Below are 18,453 nucleotides of genomic sequence, written 5' to 3' on the forward strand. Positions count from 1 at the left end.
AGATTTTAGACCTTTGCTTCCGTTGTCTTTCCCATGCCCCCGTAATAAAGGGGAGGAGAGCCAAGATTGTTTAGAACAGTATACTGAAGCATCTAACAGGAAGGCGCTGACAACGGATGTGATTCTGTGCCACCCATTGTGAAGACCCTGGGCAATTCCCTTTGGGTCTCAGTTTCTTTCCGAAACTTCTTGAAATCCATTCTCTCTCTCTCTCTCTCTCTCTCTCTCTCTCTTTTTTTCTCATAAATTCCCTGGAGATGTCCCTAATTGAGATACTCCCTAGGAGAATCCTGTGGTGTAGACGTGGAAGCAGTACGGGCAATGAAAATGGGCTACTCTCTATTTTCATACTGAAAAAAAAGGGCAAGATAATGCCATGTAGGACCCAGTAGGACCCTTCTATTTGAGGAACAAATAGAAGAAAAATGCCCATGTAGGGCTGTCTTAAATGTAACAGCTAGGCGGAGATTTCAGGAAGAATCCTCCCCGAATCCCAGTCCCTTTCACAAACCTTCAAAACCTTATCAAGACTCCAAAACCAGTCCTTACCTTGGAACTCAGATCCAGCCAAGCACCCAGCAAGTGCCAACAAGTAGATTAGTCATAACGAAATGAGGGGGAGGGACGTCAAATTGGCGCTCCCTGTCTAGGTTAAGCCATGGGGTTGCTGTGTTGCTCTTCTGCTCCTCTCTCTCTCTCTCTCTCTCGTCACTGCCCACAATTCTCAGCTGTGTGTGTTGGCCGTTGATGCCTCTTTCTTCACAATTGCTCCTTGTCTCTTCAGCATGTACATTCTGGAGGGGGTAGGCTTTTGCGCAGAAACACCTTCTATACACTGGAGAAGACAGGCGGGGCTCCAGCATATGTGACTCCTTCAATTACTTCCAGGTTTCACCAGCCACATGAGCACCATTTCCTTTTTTTACTTCCTGTGGGTCAACTCCCACATAGCTTTGCATAGTTTAGGAACATTTTGAATATTTCTGAGGCAGTTTTATAGGCCCTCAAGAAGGACAATGGGCAAAAGGTTGAGTCACTGCCAACACCCAAACCCTAACTCAAGCTAACTAAACTCGACCTTGCCTTTGATGTTGTTCTTTTCCTCCCAACCTGTATGCACAAGTATAGTTAGAGGGCTCCCAAAATGTGAAAAAAGCTCCCAGCCCTCACAGAGGCCCCTCATTGGCACGAAAGGGGGAGTTTGGGGAATACACTTCAACAGAAAGGGAGTCCAGGGCCCCCGCTCTGCCTGGCTACAGAACAGAGTCTCTTGGGGCCATGCTAGGAGAATTACTAGAAAAATTCTTACAGTTGAGTCCCTTTCTATTGGCTTCTTATGTTTCCTTCACCTCTGTTCTTGCTTATTTACCCAGCTTGTTGCAGTTGTGCATTAATCATACGAAACTGTTCCAAGTATGCCTATTAAGTAATTGAATTCTGTACTTTTGTAAAATATCAGGATTATTTCCATTTTATCACTGTTATTTCGTAGTGTAGCCTTATTTCGTTTAGGTCCTTGCCTGGGATTTTAGGTCTTCCGTAATTATTTCATAGTAAGTCACCCTGTTACCAGAAGAACTTTACACCCAGGGCCACCTGCTTCTCTTAAGGTTCAAAAGCTGCCTTCCCTGTACCCTGTGTCCTAGTGTTCCTGGGCCTCTACCAGAGCCACCTCCCTGGAAAAGATGAACCCAGTTAAAAGGGTAAGGACCCCAAGCTCAGTTACTAAAGACCACCACTACCAGGCAAGGACCTAGAGGCACCAGAAGAACTCAGGACCTCAGTGAGTTTTGGTGTCCTCAACAAACAGGACAAAACCAGAGCTGTTTCACTGGCAAGACCTAAATAAATATGTTTTCCTTCCATTCTCATGTTCTTTCAAAGTTAATAAAGCCAGGAATACTATGAAAGTAAATTCCAGGGAGGGTAATCCTCTTGACATTTAGTAGCTGCTCAGAGATCAAACCTGACACTAAACAGTGTGATTAGATAGACTCTATTTGAAGCCTTAGGGAGAAGAGTTTGTCTCCAAAAGCTAAACCACAGTGGGTTTCTTAGACTGAGCTCAACCCCTTAACCAAAGAATAGCTAATACTGATTATAATAGGATTAAAACAGCTTATTTATTCTTGTTTCCCTGTTTTCTAGAACTAAGTTAGGATCTAGAAGGATCAGGCTAGAGAGAGACCAGCTATAAAATCCCTCCCACCAATAAGAGACATATTTGAGTTAGTAGGTTCTTTTGTTTTATTTAATTTTTTTAAAAGATTTTATTTATTTATGTGACAGAGAGACAGCGAGAGAGGGAACACAGAGAGAGGGAACACAAACAGGGGAAGTAGGAGAGGGAGAAGCAGGCTTCCCGCTGAGCAGGGAGCCCGATGTGGGGCTTGATCCCAGGACCCCGGGATCATGACCTGAGCCAAAGGCAGACGCTTAACGACTGAGCCACCCAGGCACCCCAGAGTTAGTAGGTTCTTTTAAAAGTAAATATTCTCGGGGTGACTGCGTGGCTCAGTCAGTTAAGCGTCTGACTCTTGGTTTTGGCTCAGGTCAGGTCATGATCTCATGGTCGTGAGATCGAGCCCTGTGTTGGGCTCTGTACTTAGCATGGAGTCTGCTTGAGATGCTCTCTCCCTCTCCCCCTGCCCACCCGCCCCCGGCTCATGCTCGCGCTCTCGCTCGCTCTCAAATAAATAAAATAAATCTTAAAAAGAAAGTATATACTCTTTCCTAGAGTTTAGTCTAATGTGAATTACTCTAAACCAGCTATTTGCCTGTCTTTTAGCTGGTTCACCTTTCTGGGGGAATTAGCTTTGGTAGAAAAGCCTAGTAACATTAGGACACAGGGTGCAGGAAGGGTGGCTCCAGGGCTGCCCAAATCTCAGTGAAGGGCTTTGTAACCTCAGAGAAGTAGGTGGCACTGGGTGTCTGGGGTAACTATGGTAACAGGGAACTGGTGGCCTGCAGGAGTTAACAGCCAAAGTCCTAAAGGCTTTGCTGTATTGCTGAGAGCTGGCAACCATCCTCTATGCTGCTGGAAATACTGTGCCAAAGGGTTGTCTATATTTATAATCAAGGGAGCCCCCTTCTCTGCCAAAGTCTTTTCCTCAAATAAAAATAGAGATTAAAACTCGAAGTATGCTAACTCCTGTCATTTCCCCCATGTGATTAATACTGGTTAATTTACCATAATATCTTTGTTGTACTAACTCATAGAAAATAATGTAGGAAGACACACAGTGGTGATAATAACTAGTAATAACATAGCGTTTCCTATGTCCCAGGCATTGTCTAGGAGCTTTATGTGTAGCCCTCATGTAATCTGCACAGGAGCTTGTGAGGGAAGTGTCATTTTACAGATGAGGAAATAGGCACACAGAAGTCAGGCAAACTTGATCAAGGCCACGTAGCTAATCAATGCAGAGTCAGGATAGAATCATACAGAAGAGGGGCACCTGGGTGGCTCAGATGGTTAAGCGTCTGCCTTCGGCTCAGGTCATGATCCTGAGTCCTGGGATCGAGTGCCGCATTGGGCTCCCTACTCGGCAGGAAGCCTGCTTCTCCCTCTGACCCTCCCCCCTCTCATGTATGCTCTCTCTCTCTCATTCTCTCTCTCTCTCTCAAAATAAATAAAATCTTAAAAAAAAATGATACAGAACATATGAGAGCATTGTTCACGCACTGTGCCATACAGCTGCTCTTCCTCAGCTCTCTAACCTCCATTGTCAGTACTTGGTACGAGGGAAGAACAGTATGTTTAGCTCCACAAATAAGATTTTTTTAAACACGGGTGAATGCCCTGTATAAATCAATGAGTATGCATTTGATTATTTCTGAGAAACACATGCCCCCCAGTTTCCTGGGCAGTGATCCCAGGGGTATGAACGTGCCTTTGGAAAGATACTAGATTAGGGGCACCTTGTGGCTCAGTCGGTTGAGTGTCCGACTCTTGATTTCTGCTCGGGTTGTGATCTCAGGGTCATGGGATTGGGCTCCGCGTGGGGCTCTGTGCTCAGCGTGGAGTCTGCTTGTCCTCCCTCTGCTCCCCTACCCCTGGCCTGCGCGTGCACTCTCTCTCTCTTTCAGATAAATAAATACAATCTTAAAAAAAAAAAAACATACTAGATTAAAGAGAAAAAGGTTTCATCACTGATGTGTTTTGGGGGGGAAGTCATCAAAAGAAATTGAGGAAGAGAATAATAATCATTGAATTGACTGTAAGTAATATGAAATAGACTCCCTCTTCGTTTTCCCCATGTCAGCTCTCATTGCTCATAACAAATAAAATCAAGCCTAAACTGCATTATTAAGAATAAGCCCAGAACTAGACTGTGTCCCTCTAAATGGAACACACCCTGCCGACAACCTGGAGGAGATGGGGTTCTGTTCAGGGGGATGTGTATTGTTGTTCTCTGGGCCCCCGGGGTAACTGCTTCCAATGTATAAATCTTTCAACTTATCCTCTGTCTCTGCTATCTCATTTTATTGTACTTTTTAAAAAGGCCCCCTGATGGTTGAGCTGACCCACATGTTCATTCTCTTACTGCTTTTATAACTGTCATTCGCAGTCCTCATAGGAAATTGCCTGCCCTGGCCCTGGGTAGAGTTTGAGTATAAGGGAAGAGAGACATGATTTTATGCCCTTTTTGTACTGACAGTTTGAGCGAGTCACCTGTGACATCAGAGGGAAACATGGAAGTTCTTACCTATCCAAGTTTGGGCTACTTTGGACTCAACTCACCTGTAAAATGACTGACTTTGAAGTCTTTGTGCTAAATGTACATATCATTCCGGGTAAGCGGTTTTGGTTTTGCCCTGTTGGATAAAATTTGGTTTAGGCACAGAAATCATATCAAGAAGTCTCCTGAGCATGTGTAGACACAGCTTTGGAAAGGCATGCCAGGACAGGGAGCTCTTAGAGCTCGTAGATAGGATGTTTTTGGTAAGTGGGAAAATAGAGAAAGAAGATGGGTTTTTCCACGTGTGTCTTCAAGTCTAGTTTTTCCCCTGGGTTTAGTGAGAGGTCCACCCATAATGTGTCACAGGGTTATTCCAGCTATCAGCAGGCTGCTATATGCAGCTGGGAAAAAGTGGGTGAAAGGAGAAGTTAACAAAATGCATTTTTTGCTCTCCTTTAATTCCTGCCTTGGCCTAATGGTAGGACTCACACCCAAAACAAGGGTGGATGGTGTGGGGGTATGTGTAGGTTGTCCTTGAGTGGCATTGCCAAGGGTGAGCAGGGTCAGCTTGTAAGTGGAGTTGTACCATAAGATGAAAAGTCCAGAAGTCTCATGCAGTGACTTATGGTACCTCTGCTCAATGTGTGCCATTGGAACCAGCTCCTCACTCAGCATCTGAACATCATCCTGAGATTCCCTCTCTTTGGGCAGTCCATCTATGAACTCCACGGCTGCCAGTATCACTGAATCACCAGCATACTAAAGCTACACTATCCGAATAGCTTATTAATTCTGCATAAATCAGATCAATCAAACCTGTAACAGACTGTGCACTTGTAAAAAAGTGTGTGCCATTGGAACTAGCTCCTCACTCAGCATCTGAACATCTTCCCGAGATTCCCTCTCTTTGGGCAGCATGCCAAGAGCTGTCTGTTCAGCATGGCAGTTCTCAATTGGTCCTTCACATATTACATTTCCATTGGTCAAGATGTCTTACCTTGGCAGCAGACATGAAGATTCATGAGCTCACTAGTCTGTGTTCTTCATGCGCCCCGTCCAGTCAAGCTACAGTCAGATTATTTGGTGGATTGGTTGGCCTATTGGTGAGAGATTAGGGATAGTTTGATATAACTTCTAGGCCAGTGCTTCTCAAGCTCATCACTGTTGACATTTTGGGCTGGATAACTCTTTGTTGTGGAGGGCTGTCCTGTGCATTGTAGGATATTTGGCACTTTTAACTGATCATGGCAAAATATTCACTCTTTTGAACTTTACATCATCATTTGATGTCAAACAATGAAGCAAATCCCAACAGTATATACAAAAACAACTTTGCATTTACAAAAGATTGTTTCCCATACTGATTAATTCAGGCAGCTAACTCATTGGTTTATGCAACTTTATTGAAGAAAAATGAATCAGTTACTAGCAGAGCTATTAGTTGATCACTCATCCATTGACAACTTGCATCATTTATTCAGTGCTATATTAAACAGTGTATTGGAAGATAGATTAACTAATAGCTCCAAGCCTCCTTAACAATTTAAATGAGAATTACAAAATGTTTGAGACCCTATTTTGGAATACTTCCAATTTCCATTCTCTGTAGAACAAGAACAGGTCATTCCTTTATTGACATGCATAAAATACATCACATTTTCTGTTCTGCTGATGCTATAAATTCAATACCAGTTCTCTAGCCACATCAGTTATGAGCATAAAGTATATCATGTAACCTCAAATCTCTAACAGTGGAAGCCTTAAAAAAAGACTGGATGCTAGAATAATGCTGCTTCCTTTGATGTGACAACTGAGCATCCATCTCCCTCCCCCTCAGATGATTTCTTCAGCATGTTAGAGCAGTGAGGAATGGTTTTAGTCTCATAACCAAGTTAGAGTGAAGACATTGGCCACATTAATACACATGCTCCATTTTTTAAAAAAATTCTGAATCTTGGGCAACTGTTCTCTTGTAACTACTTTACAGTTTCTAAAAGCAGTTATTGTCCAAAGCTGGAAGAACTTAAGTCTTCTCAGATGAGCATGTGAATGAATGGAGGGAGGTAAACAAAAAATAAAATTAAAAAAGATGAGGTCTGGGGCGCCTGGGTGGCTCAGTCGGTTAAGCGGCTGCCTTCAGCTCAGGTCATGATTCCAGAGTCCTGGGATCGAGCCCCACATTGGAATCCTTGCTCTGCGGGGAGCCTGCTTCTCCCTCTCCCTCTGCCTCCCTGCCGCTCCCCCTGCTTGTGCTCTCTGTCTCTCTCACTATCTCTCTCTCTATCAAATAAAATCTTTAAAAAAAAAAAAAAAGATGAGGTCTGATAGGGGAGCAGCCGGATAAGAAAATCAAAAAAGGAACAGTAATTTAAAGTTTATTCCAGCTATAATGCAGCTTATTCTGACTTTAAGGTAGCATCACATGGCATACTTCTGAGTCCATTCCCGAGATACTCTGTTGTACTTATCTCTGTTTTATAGATCCGTGCAATCTCTGGCACTAGGGGGTCATCTGGGTTTGGATCACATAGCAGTGAACAAACGGATAAAAGAACTTTAGAAATAGTTAAAGCAGGAGACCACTGTGATCTTAGAATATCGAGACAAATGCTGCCATTACTGTTAATATCTGGATGATAAATTCTTGTTGTAAATGCAACCTTAGGTGGTTTGAAGGGGTAGTCTGTAGGAAAATGAATTGTCAAAAAGAATACACCGCCTTGATATGGGCTGTCGTTAGGTCCCATAATTGTGGCTTGCCAGTGAAACATATCATCCCCAACTGGACCTGCAGAACATTGTGCTGGAGGGTCATGGGCCAAATCACTGAGTTCCTTATTAATCCGTTTCAGTGACATAATCTGTGCTTTTCGTCTGGCTCCTCACTCTCTCGGTGTGTGCTCAAAGGTCTGGCCAAAACTCTTGATTATCCGGGCGGCAGGGAAGGATTGTCTCTTCGTCTCACACTGGCTCTGCCAGACACAGGCGCCATTTGCAAAAACAGAGCAGATCAGCACTCGCACAGGCCCCGGAGAGACCCTGATGAATCCAGGTCCCTTAAAACGGTTGCGATCCAGGGTGGGTGGGGTGGTGTGGTAAAGCCACCAACAGCCTCTATGCCGTACTTCAGCCCGAAGAGGAGGCGAGGGTGACGGGAAGAGCGGAGGGGCAGCTACAAGTTTGACTCCCCAGCCTCTCGAAAGGAAGAGACCCGGGTGGGAGAGGAAGAGGCGTAGGAGCTACATTAAACTAAATTTTTAACACCTAACCCAAAAGTCAGGACTGTGCAGGAGTCAGTTAGCCTTATATTAGGCAGAACTAGGGTTACACGTGGTCCTAGGCACTGTCTGCATCTCTGCTGCTTTGACCCACAACCCCCGCCCCCCCATGGGCCTCAGTGCTATGTCGTGACCCATTTGCAGGAGAGGGGGTCTGATTTCCTCTTGGAATCAATGCATGGATGGGCATTTTGTGGGTGACCAGAGAACATCAGTCATTAGCAAGGGCTCTCTGAGTCTGGGTCAGTGCTCAGTGCTCCTATTCCATCAGCCTTCTAGGGCCTCTGTGCCCAAGCACTAATGTTTCCTTTCCAGGCCGGGTCTTTAAACAGGTGAAAAGAAAGGTGTAACTGTTGTAGATATGAGTATCAAGTGGTGGTTGTAGGCATTGCTGGAGGGGATTTTAGTTCCTTTCCAAAAATGTATCTTTGCCTAGCTAAGGGAATGCTGTTTATGAGGTTTTGTATCTTTAAGAGAGAACCTATTTGAGAGAAGCTTTCATGGGGATGTGGGTTTGTCCTTATTGATAGTCTGATGGTGGGCAGAGCCCCCAGAAGTTGAAAATCGCTTTCCTGGCTGAGCAGCTGGCCATGTGTAGGCCACCTCGGAGCCAGCTTTGGACACACTCTTGACTGAAGGCCCCTGGCACTTTGCTGTGGAAAGTAGGAGGAATTGAAATTTCAACCTGGCATCTTGGGAAAAGCACATCAGTTTGGAATGCCTCGCATGCAGATTCGTGGTCCCTCTCTGCCTTTCCACCTCTCCCCTCTGCCTATTGTTATTGGATCTGGTCTTCTAGTAAGCAAGCTGCTGCCTAAAACTAGACCACTCTCTGCTGGGAAGTGCCGTCATCACTTTTGGACATCAGATTCTTTGAAATAGTCTCTTTTCAGAGCCATAACGCAAGGTCTTCTAAGACACTGGCAACCTCATAGGAATTTCTCTTAGGTGCTAAGGGAAGAGTTGCTGTCTTTGTACACTTACCCTTTCACCGGGTGGTATCTCTTATTTGTTCTTGGGGCCTTGCACAGCATCCAGCTACTTGGGAAACAGAGGCCTTAAAGTTTCTACATTAAGGTGAGGAAACTGAGACCATAATACGTTCAACTAACTTCTTAAAATTATAGTGAAGTGATATTCTAGTTTAGAACTTTTATGCTGGTCATTTATTCAAACCATGTTATTGACCTACCAATAGGCACCAGAAACACAAAGATGACTGGAATAATTCCCCTCCCTAGCAGAGCCTCTGGTTTTGGGGTGCATTCAGACCAGTGAACAGGAGATAGACGCGTGAAAGAGCCCTTCAGGAGGACAGAAGTAGAGCCCGTAATTAGAATTGGGAAGCAATAGGCAGAAGTAGGAGAGAAAAAAAATGGATGGTCTTGGCTTACCTTGTTGAACCGTCCTTCTCTTTACCTGCCTCTTAGGATTTCAGAGGTCAGCCCCACAGGGGGATTGATTTCATAGATTATATATACTTAACTATACAGAATCTCCTGGGTTATGAGGCACGTATATAAACTAATAGGTTAAAATAGTTTACTGAAGGCCCATTGCACAACAGTTACCCCCTTCTGAGATTTCACCCTTCGGTATGTGAAGGTGGGCAGCCAGAGAAGGAAAGTAGAATATTGCTAGAGCACAGCTCTCCTGAGACTTAAGAGAAAAGACAACCAGACCCCTGTGCTTTAGACATGCCCACAACTTCCCAACGCCCAAGAGGTAGCTACTTGGTAGGGTGACCCAGCTGACTATTAAGGAGCAAGTCAAGTTTTATCTGTGAGATAGTACAACACATGAAAAAAATCTATTGTCAAGAGAGCTACATGATGCACTGGTAATAATTTTTGTAATGAAAGATAGGGTATATACTTTTTTTTCTTTTTTTAGATTTTTATTTATTCAATTGACAGAGAGAGACACAGCGAGAGAGGGAACACAAGCAGGGGGAGTGGGAGAGAGAGAAGCAGGCTTCCCGCCGAGCAGGGAGCCCGATGTGGGGCTCGATCCCAGGACCCCGGGATCATGACCTGAGCCGAAGGCAGACACTTAACGACTGAGCCATCCAGGCGCCCCAGGGTATATACTTTAAAACAAAGCCCTTTGCCTTGGCCAAATATGACATGTCCTGCCATCTGCCAAAAAGGCGCCTTTGGGACATACCATAATAACAGCAGGAAGAATAATTTAACATTAGTAAATGAACTTAAGGGTAAAAGTTTCATGGGATCACACAGATCAAGAGCAAAGGTTATGAATGGTGGAGAAAGGGCCACTCAGTACCCTGCTAAAGGGGGGGCACATGCCCTCAGCATTCCTGAGAGACTGTCCCAGTCTGCATGAGTCCCCATTCCCATGTGGGTGGTTTTTTCTGGTGCTGTTCTGATTTGTTCCCTGTTGGGTTTTTCCCTTCTTAGCTTCTGTCATGTAATATTTAGCACAGAATTTCCCAACTCTTGGTCATTAAATATCTCCAAAGCAACTGAGCTTCCCCTTGAATCCACATAACCTACTTTTCTCTGTGCCCCACATAAAAATACAGTTACCCCAAATGAAGAATAAATTGTTCATGAGTAAGGGGCAATTAACAATTTCATCCTGCGTGGTTTAGTGGAAAGAGCCTAAGCTTCGGAGTAACACAGCCCTGGGTTTAGTCTTGGATCTGCCTCCTCTGAACCTTTGGGCATGTTACTTGACATCACAGAGACTCAGGCCCCCCGGTGTCATAGTGGTAAAAGTGGGGATTGGCCAGCTTGATGTGACAGGCACTGGCCGGTGTGTGCAGCACAGCTGTCCTAGCACATGACACAGGCAGCTGTCTACTCCTTCATCACCTGCTTCACAAGCAGGCTCTGTGAACTTCTGCTCCCTGCCAGTAGGAAGCCATAGAAGAGTCTGTGGAAAGGTAGGTGTGTAGAGGCAAAAGCCCCCTTGCCCTAAGAGTGGTTCAGACACTTCTTTCTTTGGTCTCCAAAGCAAGAGGATCCCTTTCCATGGACAGCTGCAGGGCTTGCAAAGTGGTTAGTGCCCCCTTAGAATGAGAAATTTCTGTAAAAGGTATAAAAAAATGTGAGCCCAGTCAAGCAGAGTCCGCTAAGGCAAATGAACTGAGGGGCGAAAGAGGGAGAGAGCCCAAATTGGTAGTTGCAGGCACCAGCTCATAAGCAAAGAAAGGCCTTTTATCAGCCCTAGTAAATCCTTCCTCCCTGGATTGGGTTCTAGGCTGGGATTGACCTCCTGATCCTCTTCACAGATACCAGATCGCATTGTCCAGCTTGACTAGAACAGTGAGGAGGTCCCTGAGGCAGGTGACCAATTCCATTATTTTCTGTTTCTAAGCCTGAATTGGCATGGTGCGTGCTCTGCCTGATTTTCAGGCCACTAAGCAAAAACGCATATAGGAACTGTAGCTCAAAGCAGGATGAAAGGAGTGGATTAATATCCACGGTGACTCCTAATTATGACCAGCCTGGCTCGAGTTACCAGGGTCCAGCTGCAGCCTAATAAATTCCAAAAGGAAGCAGGCCCAAGACCCAGGCTTTGTCCCACATAGGAAAACATGTCTGGGCTAGACGGTGGTTCTGTTTTAGACTAGCCACCACTTCAAATGGTTTCATCCATCTTTCCCAGGAACAGGAGGAAGCATGGGAGAATATAGTTTCTGTATCATTTCCAACAAGAGCAGGGAGAAAACATAATTAAGGCACAAATTCCCCATCTTAGCCTTGTCAGGATTAGGGTTCTGTGTGAGGAGGGGTACACTAATTTCCCAGGGGATTTTGTGAATGTTTCTGAGACCAGTGAACAAGGCAACATTGGTCACTTTGACCAATTTTGCATCGGGTCCAGGAATTTTTATTTATACTGCCAGCCTGGTAATTCTTTCTTCAGGAGGCTTCATCTTCCTTAACACCTCCTTGAGACCTAGTTCATGGTTTGGCGCTTTCTTTCAAGCAAGATCGTGGACAGGCAAGGCTTTGGGCGGATGTGTGAGGAGGCCATCTGAAATGACTTTAGTTCATCTTCCTTAAAAAAGAAATCGCAACAAAAATATCCAGTAACTTGATAAGGGAAACAGAAGTAAGAAAGAGCAACCTCAAGGGAGAATCTCTGTATTCCAAAACGGCAGAGTGCTCAAATGGTACCAGTCATTTCAAATCACAGGGCCATCTCTTACTAGAACATGGCCACAGTTGACACCTGTTGATACCCTGGGTCATTGGTCTCTCCCAGCAGATAGGTGACACCCATAGTCCATCAGAGTGCAGGCTCCCAGGGGCAGGAGTCTTTGCCTGTGTTGTCCGCTGGTACACCCAAGCACCTAGCACAGTGCCTGGCTGGAAGTAGCTATATTGAATAACTACTAATAATTGTTTAATGTATGGTTGAATGAATGAATTCGAACATCCATTCAACTTACCAGATATGGCAAATATGATGAAAATCAATCCTCAAGCTCAGTTCACTGTGCCTTTTCCTAAAGTCCTTTTTAGACTTTCAGATTTCATTCAAGCTTTTCCAGGCTTATAAAGAAGGAAAGGAAAAAGGAATGGGGAAACAGGCCAGACATGAATGTGGTAGAAGGAGAGAAGCCCCTCAGATGTTCCAGTCTCTTAGCTGACATCCTTCGCAGTTGCCTGAATTCCTACAGTGCACTGGCAGCTAGCTACCACTGCAGGAGGGAAGGGGAAAGAAGAGCCGCCTGGGAGGACTGGGAGGGCCCGCCTCTTCAGTGTCATCCGCGTCCCTCACATCCCTTCAGGAGTCGGACAGACACAAATAAAGGCTTTTGGCAGCTCTTGTACATCAGCTGAGAGCAGGTTGTCCTGTTAGGAAAAAATATTTCTTTCAGGATGATGTATGGAGCTCATGCAGGCCGTGACTGTTCCCAGACAGAGCCCTTAGGTCAGGCCCAGAGCCTTTGCCTATTTAGGGTATGACCCAGATCCTGGGAGCCGTTTGCTTTTGGTATGTGTGAAGCTGGAATTGGCCTCCCATGACCTGAGATCTGACTTAGTGAAGATTCGGCCTTGGCAGTCATTCGAAATCTTTCATCCACTTTGAGCTCAAAATCCCCGTGTAGTTGCTGTCGCGCGGAAGCATGTGAAGTGGGGAGGCCAGGTGGGCCCTGGCCAGCCAGCCTGACCCCACTGCTTATCCTCTCACTTGCCGAACCCACATCTGTCAGCTGTTTTTACATCTGCGCTCCTATAGCCCTTGCTCCCATGTCCCCTTCTGTTCATTGAAGGAGGAGGATCCAGGGGACGAGGGGGAGGTCCTGTGTCTGTCACTGTGTTACAGCCACTGCCTGGGCCTCCTCCACTCTTCCTTCCTTTGATATCGTAGTTTATCATCACCACCTGGTTAATCTAGCACATAGCCCCTTGCTTATCACAGAGAACCAAGTGTGCTGGTTTGGTTGATTTCTTTTTTTTTTCATTTCCCATGGTGTTTTGAGGTTATGGGCTGGGAATGTTAAGCATATTTTGGCAGTTGGTGAGTTTTGGTACTTGCCGAGTATCCTCTGAAGTGCCACCTTCCCTTTGGGAAAACGGAACCTCCGTGGGGACTCGGCCCTAAAGGCAATGTCGTGCAATGCCCTTGTTGCTCAAAGCTCTGGGTGAGTCTAGCTCCATGTGGACATGGACCCAGTGGTGTAGGAAGACCGAAACAGTAAGGCAACTCTATTCCTTCCACCTCAAGTCTTGAAAATCTCCAGTGGGACCCTTCTAACAGTTTTCATGAAAAAGCATCCTTTCTCTTGGGGGACTGATGTGTGAATGATCTGAAAAGTTCTGAGAGCCTCTTGTTTCTTTTTTATTGATTGTGGCCAAGCCCAGAATTAAGTCAACGTTTCTCCTCCCCAGAGCCCCGAACTGTGGGTTTGGGCTGCCAAGTTCTGTTGCTTGATGATCTATTAGTCCACAGAGCTTATAGAAACCCCAGAGAAATAACTCTGGAAGGAGGACAGAATGTCATTGAAAATGCCAGATTCTGTGCTCTAAGTCACTTTCATGTAGTTCTGTGTCCCTCATCTTGAAAATTATAGTGGGGAGGAGATAATGGTGAGGAGTCCCAAAGGGGAAAGTAGAACAGGACTCTATGGAAACACTCCTTCCTTTTCTTTTCTTCTCTTAACATCATAAATCCAGGAAGAGCATGATAGTCTTCTGAATTAATGCTGTCCTCCTTGGATTCAGATCTTGGTTCCACTGCTTACTAGCTGTGTGACATTGGACAGGCTGCCTAATGTCTCTGAATTTCAGTTACTTCATTTGCAAACCATTACCTATCTCATAGAATTTTCTTTAAAGCTGGCTAGGCTAACTCCATATTCCTCCAGAAAGTCTTCCTTGACTAAGTGGAGCTGCCCTTCTATGTACTCCCATAGTACCACCGCGTGCATGAGCCGTAACACGTGAGACATCATTCTGAAATGATTCCTGTGCAGGACTCTCTCTTCTGTGACTAGCCTACAGCTCCTTAAGAGTAGAGAGTGTTTTAATCTGCTTTGTTTCCCAAGGTTCTAGTAGAATTTCTGGCAAACAGTATGGTGTTTTTGTTTTGTTTTGTTTTGTTTTTGTTTTGTTTTTTAAAGATTTTATTTATTTATTTGACAGAGAGAGACACAGCAAGAGAAGGAACACAAGCAGGGGGAGTGGGAGAGGGAGAAACAGGCTTCCCGCTGAGCAGGGAGCGTGATGTGGGGCTCAATCCCAGGACCCCAGGATCATGACCTGAGCCGAAGGCAGGCGCTTAACAACTGAGCCACCCAGGCGCCCCAAACAGTATGGTTTTTACCCGCTAAAAACAGACATCACTTCTTGAGTGGTTCTCTCCATGAGTGTGTTTGTTCGCTCTACCTTGAAATTGCTTGTATCTGAATTGATGAGCATGAGTTGTTTGTTTCCCTGAAGTGACCATTCTTATTCTCTTCTTCGTTCCCTATCTAAGAGATATACTGGTTTTTATTCTTTATCTGTGGAGTTCCCCAAAACTTTATACTTGGGGAGTGGTTTCCATTTATTTCACTTTCTTATTTGCTTTCTGTTTAAGGGTATTTGTCAAAAATACATGACGGGAAGGAAAGAATCAAATGATATTATAGTCAGGGGATCCTTAGCCTTCTCATGTTTATCATGTTGGGTTTTGATGAGGAGAAGAAGCAAGAGAGGACAGGGAGACTGATGTTTGGAAATGATGAACTGGTGCAGTTAGAACCTGGGGCGGGGCGGGGGGCAGATTTGGAGAATGCTGCGGCAGCATCCACCTGCTGTGCTCCCTTTCTCTTTTTTGCTATTACCTGGAGTCCACATATTTCCTAATCTTCCACATGCCCTGATCTTGCATCATAGCTTACACTTTGGGGGCCCTGAGGTCAGTGTTGAAGAATGGACCAGGGATGTGTAAAATGCCCCAACTGGGGTTGCAAAAACTAGGACAGGTGGGCATTGCACAGGGCCCTAGGGAGCCCAGGGATTCATGCTGTGACCCCATCATTAGACATTTTGTAGATGAACGTGCCCTGGGTCTTGCTTTTTAGTAAAGATTGTCTAGTAAATTTGAAAGATGCTATTTGGTGGAAGATCCAGATAAATCTGACAGATGTACTGAGACTTTATTCTGTGACTTCCTGGACTCATAAAAAGTTCTCTCTAATGACAATATGGAGAGGTCCAGAACATCGTACACAACAAAAGTGCCAGGCTTCCACAAGATTTTCTGCGCACCTGTCGTGTCACAAAAATTACTCAGTATTCCCACCCCTTTCCTTTAGTCCTTCATTACAGAGATTCTGGCTTTCCCCTGATAGACCACCTGTCACCCAACACTGGGTTGGTATGATATTGCCTGCCAAAACCCAGTGTCATCTCTTAGAGGTTAGAATGTCACCAAAGGTCATGTGGGCTCTGTTCCCACCCCGGTCTCTTCCTCTCCTCTACCACTTTAAGAATACTGCCACAGATCTAGTAATACCAACCTGCCGTTACAGGTCACTGTACCTTAACTGTTGCTGTTCCCTCTGCCCAGAACTCCCTTCCCATCTTTGTCAAGTAACTCTTGTTCGCAACCCAGAGCAAATGGATGCAACATACCTGCACAAAAATACACACAAACTGGTGCTAAGAATGTTACTGACATCAGTTATAGCACTTAACTTGTATTTGCTGGATATTGCCCATGTGCTGGGTTTAAGTAGAAGAGGAAGATGACAGGTTCAGGGCCCATGCAGTTGGTACACACATGTACTTGTGTATATATGTATATAATTTCATCCCATATCCATATTAATCCTAGGAGTTGGGGGCTGTCCTCATTTATAGATCAGGAAAATGAGCTCTCAGTAGTTACGAAATTTTCCTAAGATCCTTCAGCTGGTCACTGGCAGAGCCAGGTGTCTAGCCTGGATTTGTCTGACTCTAAATCTAAACCTACATCATATTACAGGGAAGACATACAGTAAAGAATAAATATAATGGGCCTCTTCTAACCAAATTTGGGATAAAAAGGCACATCAAAAAGAATAATGCTGGGTATTCAGGAGGGCACCTATTAGGATGAGCACTGGGTGTTATACGCACCTACTGAATCGTTGAACACTGCATCAGAAACTAATGAGGTGCTGTATGCTGGCTGACTGAATGTAATAAAAAAAATGCATAATGATGAAGGAGATAATAAGGACGGAGACAGGGAAATTTCTAGAATAAAGGAGATTAAGAAAACATGGCAAATACAACACTTAAGTTTTTCAAAGTCCGTGAGTCCTGGTTTTTGAGAGAGAGAGAAATGGGAAAAGTTCTTTACAAAGAGTGACAGTGGTGAAGGAATGATAAAATTTTTAAAATCCCCATTCATCAATGGGTACTAAAATCCCTGGATGAAAGGATAGTCCCATGGTTTCTACGTATCACCCCATGGATTACTTATTAATTACAAAGGGGGAAATATCTCTTTACAGCAGAAAGTTGGTTGGGCACCACTTTATTTATTTATTTATTTTAAAGATTTTATTTATTTATTTGACAGAGAGAGAGACAGTGAGAGAGGGAACACAAGCAGGGGGAGTGGGAGAGGGAGAAGCAGGCTTCCCGCCGAGCAGGGAGCCCGATACGGGGCTCGATCCCAGGACCCTGGGATCATGACCTGAGCCGAAGGCAGACGCCCAACGACTGAGCCACCCAGGCGCCCCGGTTGGGCACCACTTTAACCAAGCAGTCAAGCTTTTGTCACCAAGAATGAGGCAACCCAGGCGCCTGGGTGGCTCAGTCAGTTAAGCAACTGCCTTCGGCTTAGGTCATGATCCCAGGGTCCTGGGATTGAGTCCCGCGTCTGGCTCCCTGCTCAGCGGGGAGCCTGCTTCTCCCTCTGCCCCTCCCCCTGCTTGTGCTCTGTCTGTCTGACTCTCTCTCTCTCTCTCAAAAATAAATATATAAATAAAAATGAAAAAAACAGTTTAAAAAAGATGAGGCAACCCGACTGTATTCCTCCTGTGTGCAGTGGAAGGGGCGCAGCCTCACCCACGTGGTGTTCTTACTAAATAAGAAGTGTTTACCATGAATCTAATCATGAGGAGACAGACAAATCCACAATGTGACAAGTTCTGCAAGCAACTAGCCTGGACACGTCTGTGGATCAGCCAAGAGCAGTGCATGAACCTTTCCTGGGTCCTGGGCCATCGGGGGGGGGCAGCGGGCAGGACTCCCCTTCTCAGTGACAGCTGAAGGGGGCTTGGTCAGTGAGAAGCGCCTCCTTAGGGTCCGACCCAAGTCCCCTTTGCTCCTCCTCCCCAGTCACTGCCACCTCTTCCCTCCACTCTGCGCGGGTTCAGGGATGACAGAGGAGAGTAAGCCTGTGCTCCCCTCTCAGGGCAGATGGGCTGTCTTCCTGTTTCTCAGGCTCAAGGAAGGGTTGCCACTCTCACCGCGCAGCCCCTTCCTGGCCTCTGTGACCTCATCGACTTGCAGTCTGCCCCTTGGCTGGCTCCCTGGCCTTCATGGAAGCTCTGTCCCTCCTTTTATTGAGAGGAGTGGCGACTGCCTTGGATGCTTATATATCCTTCTGTCGGCGCCTCCCCGCTCCCCGCACACCTCCTCCATCCCCCCCACCACCTGTGGTTATTTGCCATCATTTGTCATAGAACTTTGAGGCTTTGCTTGTCTTGCAGGTTCAAGTATGAATGGTCTCGAAGAGCCTAGCATTGCCAAGCGACTCAGGGGCACTCCTGAACGGATCGAGCTGGAGAACTACCGCCTGTCTGTGAAACAGGCCGAGGAGCTGGAGGAGGTGCCCGAGGAGACGCAGGCTGAGCACAACCTGAGCAGTGTGCTGGACAAAGGCGCAGAGGAGGACGTGGCCAGCAGGTCAGCCTGTGCCCGGGGGCTGTAGCCCCATTTTCCTGTGTTCTGCTTCATGCCTGTGCTTTGTCCTAGCAGCCCCTTCCCCAGATGAATATACCGTCCTAGTGGGGGGGAGGCAGCACTGTACCC

The 18,453-nt window shown here is 45.7% G+C and overlaps 1 protein-coding gene and 1 pseudogene across 13 annotated transcripts in view; one reads left to right on the forward strand and one right to left on the reverse strand.

Moving 5' to 3' along the window:
- MICAL3 (microtubule associated monooxygenase, calponin and LIM domain containing 3) overlaps positions 1–18,453 on the forward strand; it is a 272,677-nt gene that overhangs the window by 202,555 nt on the left and 51,669 nt on the right. For 12 of the 13 annotated variants that reach the window (XM_032390822.1, XM_032390821.1, XM_032390829.1 and 9 more), the window contains one exon: positions 18,132–18,327. In XM_032390822.1, the coding sequence (XP_032246713.1) occupies positions 18,132–18,327 (196 nt within the window). Of the gene's footprint in view, positions 1–4,661; positions 6,777–7,001; positions 7,083–18,131; positions 18,328–18,453 lie in introns of those variants that run through there. The other variant, XR_004297727.1, reaches the window with a different exon arrangement.
- On the reverse strand, positions 7,018–9,424 carry LOC116623580 (annotated as a pseudogene).

Source organism: Phoca vitulina, unplaced genomic scaffold (genome assembly GCF_004348235.1).
Source record: "Phoca vitulina isolate PV1807 unplaced genomic scaffold, GSC_HSeal_1.0 scaffold59, whole genome shotgun sequence".
NCBI lineage: Eukaryota > Metazoa > Chordata > Mammalia > Carnivora > Phocidae > Phoca > Phoca vitulina.